We start from the raw sequence: 14686 nt of genomic DNA, 5'->3' as shown, positions 1-14686 counted from the left end.
TCTAAATAAAATCATAATTTTTCATTTGAAAACTCCCAGCCCAATTCTGTATTCTCAGCTACACCTATGTACATCATGACACCACGGATAGGCAAAGGCTGAATAGCTACGTATGTCCTTTTGTCTGGAGTCCAATGGCACTGATAAGGCGACGGCGTGCCTGTTTATAAAGTTATTCCGATGCTTTAGTACGTTTAGGTCTCTACCCTGTAACGATTTAGCTCTCGATATCTATTTTTCGCATATAGCGCGTTTTGTTTAACTCAAAATTAAAAAAAAAAAGTTAAGTCAGCTAAGAAAAGAAGCGATCTCTATTGTAATAACTGGAAAAAACACATAAATAAAAAAAAATCATTTTTTGTACTCCATCCAGTAAAAATTAAATTCTATTAACCAAGTTTTTTGGTTTTAGTTTAAAACAACTTATTACCCTCCATGTCGCGTATAAGCGGAATCATGGTTTTGGCCACTTCCACCAACTCGGTAAAATCTGCTGCAAAATCCGTAGACATGGTATAAAAGTATATTACATAATATTATATTGTTTGTAATTTCAGTTGTCAATTAAACTAAAGAAATAAATTTGATAAAATAACTCGTTGTTTCTTGACACAAACTATGTATAAATTTTAGTTGATTTAGCCAGAAATAAATTATTAAATCGGTTATTTATTTGTCTTTTTTTGTTTCAGTGTCGGAACACAGCAAGATATTTTCCGGAAATAATACACACACTGATTACTTCAAGACATTGCTGAGAGATGGCAACAACATTCTGGTTGGAGCAAGGTAATATGTATATGTTTTTATTATCTCGTTAGTTAAAAAATGTCTATTGTAAATATACATTATAATATTATCTTATATATATTTTTTTTATTAAAACCTCTTTATTTCAATAGCGAAGTGAAAAAAGTTAGTCTTTACTTCTATAATCCATTTATCGTTTAAAAGCTTCTATGCGGTTGTGTTTAGTTGCACGTGTTGTTTTGATTGTAGCTATTTGCATTCAATTTTTTTTTCACCGTGGTAAACGTGTATTGTGCTGCTAAAAGAGAAGAAGGTATAATTGCGTTTGCAAAAAAAAGAACATAAGAGCTTTTGTCTATGTTCACTAACGTAGTAAAGGAAAATACTCAATGTATAGTTAAACGAAATTGACAAGAAATGTGCGGTGACCCACGTGTTTTTAATTGATGTATTTAAAGCGCAAATACTTTAAAGTACTCCTTTGACATTTTTTTAACAAAAAGAAATCGCTACCTAGCATTCCGTACCTTTCAAGTTGAATGCAAGTTAAATATAACAGCTTTAGTTTATTTTCATTTTTTATTAATTAATAATTATTAATTGCAAAATGACAGAATTAAAGATATAACGTTTTGCACATTATTCCATTTGATTTGTGATTTTGAATGAGTCTGGGCGATTTTTTCTAATTATACAATATTATCGTATTAAATACTGTTATTATGTGTTTTGAAAATTCAGTTGATACTTAATACTAAGGTAATTTGCTTCTTTTGGTAAATTTTATAATAATTGACCCCTACGTTTGATTGTATCGAAAAATGTCCCAAATGAATCGATGATCCACGTTCTCGTGAACAAAGATTACTTGGCTTTTTACACGATTATTATATGCCGGCAATAATGCGCGAGATTTTGTTTCATCCGTTTTGATACTATAGCTAAGCCAGCTAAATCTTCTTGAACCAAAACGTGACTCTCGTGTGGATGTCGTAAAAATGCAATATCTTTAACGGTCTTCGTTAGGAATATACACATCTTGTATGTACAATACAGTGCCTTCAATACAGAGGCCTATAGCCTCAGTGCCATGGAAGAAATCCAATAGACTGTTGTAAAAAAACATTTTTTATGACCGGAATTATTGATGGAGTACCAAAATTTGCACCTGAAGCCTATGAACACAATTCTAGTAATTTCTTTTGGGCGCTGAGCCTTGAAGAGCTGTTTGAAATGCATGGCGTACCCGAATAATCCGACCAAATAATCGCCGCCACTATATCTGTGTTATATGTGACAACGCGTTTTAGTCGATTTCCGATCCCGGCTTATATGTTGACCGTTATTATTGCTCGATTTCATCGTCGGGGTAGGATCATCGAAAGCCTTTGAAAGCCCCACAATTGTTCTGGCGTGTATGATACATGTCTGAAATTTTGAAATCCCAGACACGTATTTGGCGGTCAACTCAGATGGAAGGGTCCGTTTTCTGGGTAATTGGCTCTTACCGTATTTCTGCTATCCGATGTTCCCCGTGTTATATATTATATATATGAAATTCTCAGATCCATTAACGGTCTCGCGAAAATATCCGTAGGCAGTCCATCCACTAATTGCTTAACTGAGGGTCACGTCACTACCAATGAAAAGAGGATTTCAATGCATTTTGAAAAGTTAGCATTAAAAGATTAAACGAGAAACGGCCGCAATAAAAAGGGTCTTAAGTTGCCACTGAAATACGGGTAATAAATAATATACAATTGGAGGAAATCTCAAAATAATGGTCACTTTAATATATGTGTTCGCTTTTTAAACCCACATTCCTTAGGTTTTCCAAACAAGTCTCACAAGTGCTATTTCTTTTAACAAAAAATAATCCGTTTTCTCTCTTGGCTTTTAAGCAGATACTCTGGTTTGAACAAAAGGTGGATGGAAACTTCTACGTATCAGTTATGTATATAATACATAACTACATATGTATATATTATTCGATTCATAATTTTAAATTAGTTTATATATTCATGCATTATTTTCTATAATTTTGTAAAGGTAATAAGGTTTATATCAATAGTTCAAAATCACGAGGCAAGTTATTTAAATGCTCCTGTGATATATTAAATCTTAGGGGGTACAGATTTCCGGCTTAGAATGTTTGTGAAAATACGGTTTTTGAGCATCTACCGTGTTTTTATTTTAAGTCGATTAGTTATACATTTTAGCTTTTCAGTTGTATATTTTATTTTATGACTATTCAATTTCTGTTATCTACTTTATTTCTATCCGTTCTCGAAATCGGTAAATAATAAACTACATCATTTGTAAAAAAAAAAAATAAATAAATTTCATTGAGTTTATAATAGATGATAAAAGTTTAATAAAAATATGCAGTGTCAAAAAGTATAAATTATGCTATCATATTATTTTTGTAAATTGTAATTGTCACAATATTTCCAACAGTATACTTGTTATTGTTGTATCATTTTATACCGTGATCTCGTCTGCAGCTGATAGTCCGAATAGGTTTTTTTTTCTCTATTCGACCAACGTTCGTTTCAAAACAGACTCGAGAGCAAAATGTATTTTCACTTGGCAATAAAAGGTGCGACGAGGGCAACAACTTTGAGGGTGGTTGGGGATGTGTCTCGTTAGACCAAAAACAAATGAACCCTTCAGAGTACGGCACGTTTAACTTGTCGACGACTGCGGAAGTGGCGTGGATGATAAAATGAGCATAGGCCGACAAAAGTACATCTGGTTACAGCGACAAATGAACGGGACCATACTCGACCGTGTAACCGATTGAGGCATACTTCCCCTATAAGATATTTCCCCCTTTTCCACTATATGGTCAGGTAGTGACCGCTTAAAATGAAGAGGTCCCGGCAAACATTCAGGTGGACCGTTCACGATAGAAGAGCTTCCTTTTTCGAGATTGTCTATCGGATTTATTCAGACGGTGATCAATTAGCGTTTGGGTCGTATTATGGTAAAATAATTGTTTCAATGCGATCGTATTGTTGTCAATAACTTATTACGTTGAAAATAACTAAATAGGTAAGAAACGACAATTTGTTTGTAACGCACAAGGAGGTTTACGTTATTTTGTTAGAAAAGGCACTAGTAAAGAAAATCAAAGGGAAAGATCGAGGGATCTCACGAATACGAAATTTTTCCACTTTAAATAATTATTAATAATGTCAAAAGGATAGTGTGACAGTCAATAAAGGTCATATTATTGCCGTTAGCAGACATTTAAGAAATGACTATGCAATAAAAACACAAATAAAATAGTATAATTTTAACCTAACTTAAACAAATTCATAATTTTTTCAATACAAAAAAAATGTTTTTTTCAATCTATTTCTGTAGGTTGTCATGCATTTTGATATTATATAAAAAAGAGTCAGGTAAAACGAAAATTAATTAGTATTCCATTGATTGAGAATTTGTCTATACAATTTATGTTCCTTAATTAGTTATTCGGTTTTTAAGTTACTCTTGGCTTCTAAAGTCTTTTCAAAACTGTTAATAACTTTTGTATCGATTCGTTTTCCCCGTTTTATATATTTACATATTATTTTAGCGCTGGATTAATTTATTCTAATAAAACTTTTAATTTTCTGTAATTTAAAATTATTTACATTTTTATCAGATTTTTATGATTTCGAGTAATTTTTAGAAACAATTATTATGTCATCTGGAATTTTCTCAATTATGTTTTTTTGGGAATATCATATGTTGGTATAAAGTTGAAAATTATGCAAGTGCTAAAAAAAATCATATTACATTAGAATTCATCGTTATGAGTGCCGTTTGCTAGTTATAGTTTAACTGTAGTTTACTGACGATTTCACGATATTAAAGAATTCTTTAAATGTAAACAAAATTCAGAGGGTGTATTAAAGAACGTTGTGAAGTATCCCTAAAATTCCATGTAATCGTTTTCATTTTCAATCCACATTACATAGTATTTAATAAATGTTTAATGGTATCAGAAATTTGATTAGAATTTCAATTCAGTGCATTCACTTTTTCCCTTAGCCTCGAGGCGTGGAAACGCCTGTCATTTCGTTTTACATTATTTAATAACTAGTCTAGTCTGTCAACCGACTATAGGGAGTGAAAATATTGGAGTACAATCAATATGGTCTCCTAAAAGGGTTTCGTGTCCATTGCTGTTGCCCCTTAGGGTTTTAGACGAATTTCACTTATAATTATTAAACCTGTGTATAATACAAACACACATGTTATGTATCGTATGCGTGCGGGTGTGTGCAATATTTTATTTGTTTTTGTAGTTTGGTCAGATTCGGATGGCTAGGGTTATTGATAGAAAAAGTGAAAATAACAATCTTACGAGCGATGGGAGGTCCCTTAGCAAATAAAATCCCCTTGTCCATTGCCAAACCTGTGTGGCCAATATTGGTTATATATGTGATGTGTCGTGGAGTAATATCTACCGAGAACTTTGGCGATTGCAAGGTCGGCTGCGGTAATTGGATCTCGTGGGAAAACTAGTTTTCAACAAAATATTGATTTTGAAAAGAAGGAAAAATGAATTTGCTTTAACCGAAAAAAATTATTTTATTTGACATTTAAGTAATTTCTAAATAATTAAATATTGTATGAATAATTTACAAAAGTACCTATATCGTATTAATATAAATATAGTATATTTAATAAAATCATATTGATTAATCGGCTTCTTTTCATATTTTACAACGATCAAGCAGTGTTTATATTTTCAAATGGAAACAGTTAGTTTAGGTAATTAATTAATGAATTTATCATAATATAAATTACAATTTATGATAAATTCTTCATTAATCAGGATAAAAATTTGAGCCGTTTTACAAATCACTTTTTTAAGTATCAGAATTATTTATGTTTAAAAACATGTCTTAAAGTTTACAATAACGCTAAAATTGATATATAATGCTATAAATTTTAACATAATATAAATAATTGTAGTCATGACAATAAAAAAATATTAAGATAAACTTGGTTGGGTTGAATATTGTGATAAATCTATAATCTATAACAGTGTACGAGAAAATATGCTGTTATGGTCTGATGATATTTACATTTACTAATAAAATATGTAAATATTAAGAACATTTTTTTAAAGAAAACTATCTATACTAACTTCTAATCTAACAAGTCGATTATCATAGTTTTTCAGTACATTTAAAGTTGCTATTTCTTCTACTAGACCTTTTCAGATGGGAGTTTGATTTGACGGGTTAGGATTACCGCAGTTGACTGTCAACTTAACGTTGTTCAAAAAGTTTGAGATCAGAGAAGGGACGAGGTGGCTAATTCTTTTAGTTTGCCGACACAGAAAAAGTATTTGCCACCGAATGTCGAACATGCCAAAAAAACTCTCTTAATCTTACTTGGTCACATCGTCTTAGAGTAAATATATAAGCAGGTTAGGTGTAAGTGTGTAACCTACCCTAACTATAGCGCGTTGTTGGTTGAATGGTTGGTGTGCTATTATTTTCGTTTTGATACATAGCCGAAAAAGTTTATTTTTTATTTTTTGATGCTCTGCTCAAAAGCTTCCAAAAGAAATATATTTACTAAATATCTGAAGTGAATTGTCAATCATTAAATGTATCGATGATTCCGATGATAATTTGTATTTATTATAGTAGTAATGCATGATTATTTAGAAATAATGATGTTAATTTTGTTATTTTTCTTTTGTTTACAGGAACGTCGTATACAATCTCAGTTTACCAGATCTAACAGAAAATCAGGTGAGGTTTTTTAAATTTATTATATTATAGCGGATATCGCGGACAAACCGTTTGTTAAAATATATTATAAACTTCACTACTCTAGGGTCGACATTTATATTTAACAACTTTAGTAACTTTAGTATTGGGTTCTTTTTTGCATCCAAATAAAATCGATTGAACTGTAAAAATCACATATTTTTTTCTAAGAAGACTTTTTAGTACTCTTGATTGCGATGACTTTATTTGCTCCAACCCCGTTATAACAACACTTAATTTCACGCTTGTCGTGTTTGCGAACGGCCAAATCGCGTGAACACAATACATATATTGCAGGCTACTACATATGAACTAGCTTTGTTGTATTCTTCTTAATGGGACAAATTATTAAAACACTTATTTATTAAGTTTGTATAGTAATCAACGGGCATAGTCTTTAAATTAATTAAATATAAAAAAATAGTTGGCAAATTGAATATTGTAAATCTCTATTTAAAATGAGTAAATTATTAACAAGTAACAACGTAAGAATGAAACCGGTAAATAAATACGAAAGACGTTTTTTGGCGAAACTGAGTGAAAACCATACGAAGTTGATTAGTAGCAAACTATTTACAATCAGTTTTTTGTTTTGTTGTTAATTTGTTTGAAATCAGTTGGCAAACTGTTCGTTATTAGGTACCAAAATAATATAAATTTATGATGTACAACAATATTTGTTTAACGCGAAGTTACAAGACTTTATGTATGCAATACATCAAATTCTTTAAGTACAAAAAATGCAAAAGTACATAAATACAAAGTAAACTTTTATATAAAAAACTGCTTATGAAACAAAAACTCACTGGTTGAATTGACTTGTTAATTAAATATTCTCCGTATTCTCTAGTACTGGTAACATTCTCTAATCAAAACAATATTATACAAATTCAAATTCCTAGTACAGTATAACAATCGTTTAAAATTTGGTTTATGGTTTACACAGTTTGTATATTTGTTGTTTCTATAACGCTACTTTGATATAAAACATAATTTCAATATAGATTTTTTCAGACAAGCGCTTAAGTTGTTTCTCTATTTTATCAGTAAATACACTTTTTTATACTCGTTGCGTAATTAAAATGGCAATGATTTCAAAAGATTGATATTAATTTTTTTTGTGTAATTTTCAGCAAAATTTGGGCCTATACTATTTTAGGAATATACAGTATTCGAAATATTAAAGGCAAAAATATTGTGACCTATTTTAATATGTCCACCTTCTTAATTAGGTAGTAAATTATATCGAAAACGAGGTTTTATAGTAAATGAACAACCTGCAATCTGTATACACATAGGTTGTATGTATAGTTGGTAAAATCTCCGACTATGAACGTGCCATAGTTCGTCTTCGGGTCCTAATCGTAAGTGCTGTGTCTAACTCGGATTACATCTCTAAGGAACCATATTATAGACACGTCATTTGCAAGATGAAAGGAAGATTCCATTATTGGGAGTTGGAAAAAATGCCAAATCTAACGTATCAACATAACGTTCGGGGCATACGGCAACATTGGATTGCTGAATGAACGCAGCTATACCACCGGGTGGTCGACGAGAAGAGGGTTGGTCGCCTGTTATCGATCGTCAGCGTTGGACAAAAAACATTGTACAGAGCGATTCACCAGAGACTGGCGTCGTACTTCCGGTTTAATGTGCACTGCCATCCAGATCCTAAATTCGTCTATTACAATAACACCGTCTAAGCGCGCACGACCGACTTTTGAAAACGAGCGCGTCGGTTGACTTTCCGGATTATTTACTCATTTTTGAAAATAATTCTATAAGGGGTGTTGTTTTTCTTTGTATTGTTTTAAGAGTGATGTTTCAAAAGGGTTCTCTAATAACACGACGGCATACAGAGGGAATATTATTGTTTTCGCACCGCAGTTTTGAATGTATTCGCTGTAGACAATTATTATTATTATTATTACAACGCGCGTGCCGTTTATTGGTGTCTCTGAAAATAATACGAGTACGGACAATGCTGCTGTGGTCCCTTTTTTTTTTAGTGAGAGAGAATGAGAGAACAAATTGGTCATGCGGAAAGGTTGGTCTGTGCCGCGATTATCGGCAGGCGCAAGGCTAACTGCTGGGCAATGTCGTTCTCACTACACTGTTTTTGTTGTCGTCCGGTTTTATACGATCGTCGGCCATTTTTGTTTTTATGCCCGAGCTTTTATCAGTGCGGTCCGGCGGTCCTTAAACCCGTTAACAGCGCTGTTGGATATTACAACGGGGCTCGGCTTTTTTTTTTTTGCAGTGTTCGTGCACATATTGTCGCGTGACGAAGTAATAACACTAAAAAAGGGGGAAAAAATCTTAAAATTTTAACACCGCTCATGGAATCGTTGGAATTGCTTACTTTAAAACTGATACAACCTAGTATCGGGTTTTAGTAGCCAGAACGGTTGCAGTGTAGTATTATTTCCAAGAGGAAGTAAACGACCTTACTATTATTTGAACGAAAGGGTATTTTTTAAATAAAAAAATTAATAACACAGTTTTTTTTTATGTTTTATTATATTACAGTGGAACATGATGTCTTCAATATTGGTTGAAATACGTCAGTTTGTACCTAGAGTTGCATCTGATGTTTTTTAGGTACAATAAGTTACTGAAGATGGAATGGGTATTGATTAATATTGGATTTAGTTAAAATTACAACATAATATCATTTCTATTTTTCGAGCACAGTTTTAAGTCTTAAGATCTGAAAATTGGAATGAAAGGAGATCTAGAGTGGGATTATAGTATACATGATTTCTTAATCTTTAGGCAAACTTTTTTTTAATTAAGGAAAATCCCCCAAAAAGGGAAACATTACACTTTGACCGTTGTAAATTTCTATATTTTATTTGTACTTACCTACTTATTGTTGAAAACAAATTATATTATTATAATCATCCTACTTTGGTGATTAAAAAAATACGGAGCTTATTAGTCCATAAAACGGACTAAACTAATTTTTACACTGTGTTTTTTAATATTATCTAGAAAATTATCTAGAACATTATCTAGAAAATTGTTCATGAACTAAAATGTTATATAGCAGTGTATAATTTATTTCATAATTTATAATACATAACGGAAATGGGTATTTTTAAAACAGATATTTATTATACGTGTATCATGTATGGAATTATGATGTCATATGTATTGAGAGTGCCAAATGTCGACCAACGACTACGGAATATAAATTTTATTATTTTGAATCAAAAACAAAACGATTTATAAAAACTTTTTTGACATATTCGTGCCAGGTCGAATTCCGTGCCAAATCAAAACTTATTTCAACTCTTTGGAAAGTATAGATATATTTTTATTTCGCACTCTTGCAACTTGTAACTCTCGCAACTTGATTTAAAAAAACAGAAAGCCAAGTTGCATAATCATTGGTGCAACAAATATACTACAGCAGTTGTGAAATGTCTAAAGTTTGTGTTTTGTCAAAAACTCAACGAGTGTGAAGATTTGTTTTTGTTACATGAAGGACCGCACAAAAAGTACCTATTATAACAACTATACTATGAATACTCTGCAAAAATTATTTTGGGAAATCAATAATGAGTGAATCTTTCACCTGATATTTTGACGATATTACTTTTATACCTATAACCTACTACTTACTCGTCTAAAAATAATCATATTTAAAAATTATACATTTCATTAAATTGATATTGTTATTGTGAATTAATAACACATGAGTGTAAGAAACTTGCGTGTTTTATGAAAACTATTCAGATAATTAATAAATAATAAATATTTAATTACTTCGAATAATCTTATTATTTTATGAAATATGCTTCTTGAGTAGTTTTTTATAGTCAAAGTAAATGAACGCATTTTTTAATTAAGTTTTTTGAGAAGACGGTCTGTTTGTTTATTCCTAGTTTTATTCGAACATAAAAGGACGTGTGTCACTTATTACTATATTACTGGCATAGTATACTTGTATAATATATTATAAGTATTCTCTGTTCTAATTTATAGCCGTTATAAAGTTAAACAAATAACCTTAAATGGAAACACATAGAGGTTTAATTCGAAAATCAAAAAAAAATACGCTAGTTCAATAGGTAATGTAATTATATTATTTCCGCCGCGATCTGACCTGAGTTATTATAATTTTATGACAGTTCGACCAACAATTCTGCACGCTGAGCGTTCATTGGTTATGCGTAGGTTTCTTCGTCTCTCATTTAGTTATTTATAATATTTTTCATCGCATTCCGAAATGTCAGTTATTTCGTTGACGTCGTTGACCATTCACGTGTACAATTTAAATACATATATAATACACGTGCTCATAGGTTTAGCGAGGGATGATGAGGGCGAATAAGTGTAGGCGAGGAAGAATATAACGCGAACATTTGGCATAATTAATGACCGTTCCAATTGTCCTTGCCCACGGTGAGAGAACGAGTGGATAGCGGTTGCTACCAGAGTTTCGCATATAAATTTAACGTTCTCTCCCTCTCTCGCTTTGGGCGTGTGGGCAAATTGTGCGCCATGTGTATTTGTGTGTGTGTGTGTGTGTAGAATTGTCAACACGCAGTGGAATGTTAATGTTTGCGCAACCTCCCTCGGCTCTCGAGGCGGCGAACGTCCAGTCGAGTACTCAAAACTCCATTGCAAACATATTATAATGGTGTGACTCTTCTTCGTCCATCGGCAATGCTGTTTTCCACGGTCGGGGAATTCGGTAACATTTTGTGACATCGATGTGTGTTCATTGACCAATAACCCCGATTCGATTAATTAGTGCTTTGTGTCTGGCCCGGGTGAAACTTAATTTGATACACGGGTGGTTTTCATACGGTACCGACATTCGTTACAGATACCAACGTAACAATTATAATATTTTACCACACCCTAACAAAACGACACGAAGAGTACATAAAACATCAGTTCGAAACAGCTCAAAATTGTATCAACTTAATATATTACTCTGTACAAGTTTAGGTGTTGGTAAATCATTATTTTTAAAGTTCGATACTGTTTGAAAATTATTTAATATTGCTAAAATGTTATATAAAATAATATTTCTATATTTCAAATGTTGAAAAATTACCACTAACCTCCGCGGTTTACAGCTGGTATGTAAATTCTATATAAAATAAAAAACTCTAAAGCTATTTTTATATCTTGTATAACAGACTGTCTACACTCTACACGTATATAAATATGTAGACTGTGAAAGTTTCGATTCGTTGTAGAAGTTATTACTAGGATAGAGCTTAATTTTAAGTATATATAATGTTGTGAGCTAGTATATTTATATTACTTTGAATTGCTAAAATGTTATTTCGCGCCCTTTGGCTGCATCGGTTTTCGTTCATGTTACTCCCCCTCTTATCGACCAATGCAATAAATACCTCCTAATATGAAATTGCCTGACAAATTCACACACATAACAATACATTTACACACGGGTTATTTGCATGATCAAGGCCGTTGAAATCGGATGTTTTTTTCTCTCTCAAAACGGCTGGAAATGACAGTGTAGTCTTATAAACCATCGATTGTGCATTTCCTTGCCGCAGGCGTGAGACCGGTTAAGGGGAGAGGACAGAGTGCGGAAAAGTTATACGCGTGGCGGTGTATCTCGTGTATGTGTAACATCTGTTCCCCGGAAGTTTCTCATTCGCGCGCTAAAGAAGAAGTTGTGGAAAAATCTAAACATTTTCCTCTTGCAACGCCACTAAACTACGCTGGCCTTTATTAATATTCGCGTTACGAACAAGTGAATTTTCCGGAGGGTTTAGCCAAACGGCGATTTTAAGTACGTGTGCGTTTTACGCGATTTTCAGGACTGATCGTTTTTAGTGCAAAGCTTGAGCGCCATGCTTGTAGTTCTATGGTACTTTTTTATAAGCCGCATACGGCCCGGGGAAAATGTACCGCCGGTGAAATCACGTCGACAATCCCCGGTGCCAGTACTTTGACGCCGGCAGAGTGGAGTGCAGACAGAAATTTTGCTCTATTTTTCCGATTTTGTTATGATAATAATGTCGTAACCGTGTCCCTAATGGCCGACGGTAGCGGCGTGAAGCCAACGCGATTTCCCGTCGCGATAAAGAATAAATAGGTCCCCCCAACCCAGGTTCAACACTAACTGCTTACCTCCACCCGCGGCCAAAGCATCTCCCTATCTAATAAATCACTCTCTAATGTCATCCGTTTTGCATACGACACCACTAGGATCTTCCCCGTTCCGGCTCGCGTTCAGAGCGACGTGAACGTTATACATATAAATGCATATACTATTTATTATGTATTTAGCATTATGTGTGTGTGTATATATTTACAAACAACAATGTAGTTTCCACACAATTTCGGGAGGTATGATCGGTGGCGTACCAAGAATCTCATACTATGGGAAGATACTATGGTAGGAAGTAGACCGCGTTAAGAGGAGGTCACGGGGGTTATTATTTGGCCAATTTCACCCGCCAGCGCCTTCGGTTAATCTCATAAGGCCGATGGCCGTACGCAATAATAGAGAATCACTGGAGTTCGACTGATGTTGGCGCTACTGTAAACATATGCCCACAGCAAGAGGGGTAGGAGTAGGGGTAAGGATATTCAAAAATTATTTTATTAAATTTATGGTCGACCGACTGAAAGTGGAGCGTATAATATTATGCAATATGAAAGTATTGCCGAGGAAAATATCAATAACCGTAAAACATATCGGATGAACAGAGCCTCGCAAAACTTTAGGGTAAAGAGTGTAATTTCGGAAGTATCATATATTTTTTAATACGCCCGTCGTCGACGTATGTTCCATAAATGTGTTTATTTAGAATGGCGTGTATGGCTCAAAAACAATTTATCAAAGAGGAACGCCGTTGAAATATTACAAAAAGTGTTACATTTTAGTCAACGGAGCCATACGTAATTTTATACATTTTGTTACCATTAGAGTTATTAACATATTATATTATAACACCGATATGGTAATGCATAACTTTAGTTAGGTGTAGAATCCAAAAACGGCGATTGGAAATAGTTTTTTTTCCCTAAATGGTCGTAGTATCTAATTTTTTTACTGGTTATTAACTAAGTACTTAGTACTGTAGAATATAAAAATATATATTTTTCATTTTAACCTTTTTTTTTTTTACTACTCTAACTGCTACATCAAAGTTGATTGGTGAACTACTGTTATTTTACCTTTATTATTATCATTTACATTTTAATTTAATTTTGATGTCATAAAAAAAAATCTCAAAAGGAAATTATGTACATTCCATTAAAGTGTACTGCCCAATTCGTAATTACAGTATGTTGGTACCCTAGCCCCTTATATTTAAGCATTATTAAATAGGTTTTTTTGTATGAAATTTAACTCTACAAACCAGGTTAACCCGCGAAATCAGCATACAAATATATAATACAGTCTAAGTAAACGAAATATATAAATATTTTACCTCGAATTCCAGTTACATCGACATGACTTATCAATGAATTAGAAGAAGAACTGAGTTAACTCAGTTAAGAGTATCCATACATCAATACATGGATATGTCCTGATATCTGCATGAAGTGTAGATACTCTTAACTGAAATTACTCAGTTTTCTTGAAACCGTTCTTTAAACGGTAGCAACGTTAAAATATGATAGTATTGTCTCAATTTTATGTTGGAGCCAAATGTGTTTTAGTAGTTTTTTAATATTTAGCCTTAATCGGTTTATTGGTAACATTCACCTGGTCAGTTATTTCGGATAAATTTAACCATTCATTTAATTGTGCTCGTTGTGAATACATCATAATTTAAATAAAATTTAGCAATCGATACTCAAGTACCGATGGAATCGAAAAAATGTACTAGGCAAAAGACTAATAATAAACTTATTTTTCTAATAAAAAATATGACGTTACATTTCTAAAAAACTTGTTTTGGCTATATATATATAGCCAAAACAAGTTTATATATATATATTGATAATTTTCGTTAATTGGATTAAGGTATGTGAGATATTATGATAGTATGGTATAGTATAGTATTGTCTTAATTTTATGTTTTTCCTTAATCCTCCTCCACAATCCTTCCATTATCTTCCTCCATAATCCCTCCATCCTCCCAATATGACACTTACCATTTTGCTCAAAACGGGACGGACAACAGACAAATTTTCAGAATAACTCC

At 32.7% G+C, this 14686-nt stretch overlaps 1 protein-coding gene across 1 annotated transcript in view; it reads left to right on the top strand.

Moving 5' to 3' along the window:
• The window catches only part of LOC126835402 (semaphorin-1A), a 113032-nt gene that overhangs the window by 78043 nt on the left and 20303 nt on the right, over positions 1-14686 (top strand). Inside the window, exons 3-4 of the mRNA XM_050567972.1 lie at positions 693-789; positions 6467-6512. Of these exons, the coding sequence (XP_050423929.1) occupies positions 693-789; positions 6467-6512 (143 nt within the window). The remainder of the gene's footprint in view (positions 1-692; positions 790-6466; positions 6513-14686) is intronic.

This window comes from Adelges cooleyi, unplaced genomic scaffold, assembly GCF_023614345.1.
Source record: "Adelges cooleyi isolate 19-005CV unplaced genomic scaffold, UGA_ACOO_1.1 ACOO_flye_CR_arks_rails_tigmint_CR_PRNA_23, whole genome shotgun sequence".
NCBI lineage: Eukaryota > Metazoa > Arthropoda > Insecta > Hemiptera > Adelgidae > Adelges > Adelges cooleyi.
The sequence above is the reverse complement of the archived record's forward strand: the minus strand, read 5'-3'. Positions and strand labels throughout refer to the sequence as shown.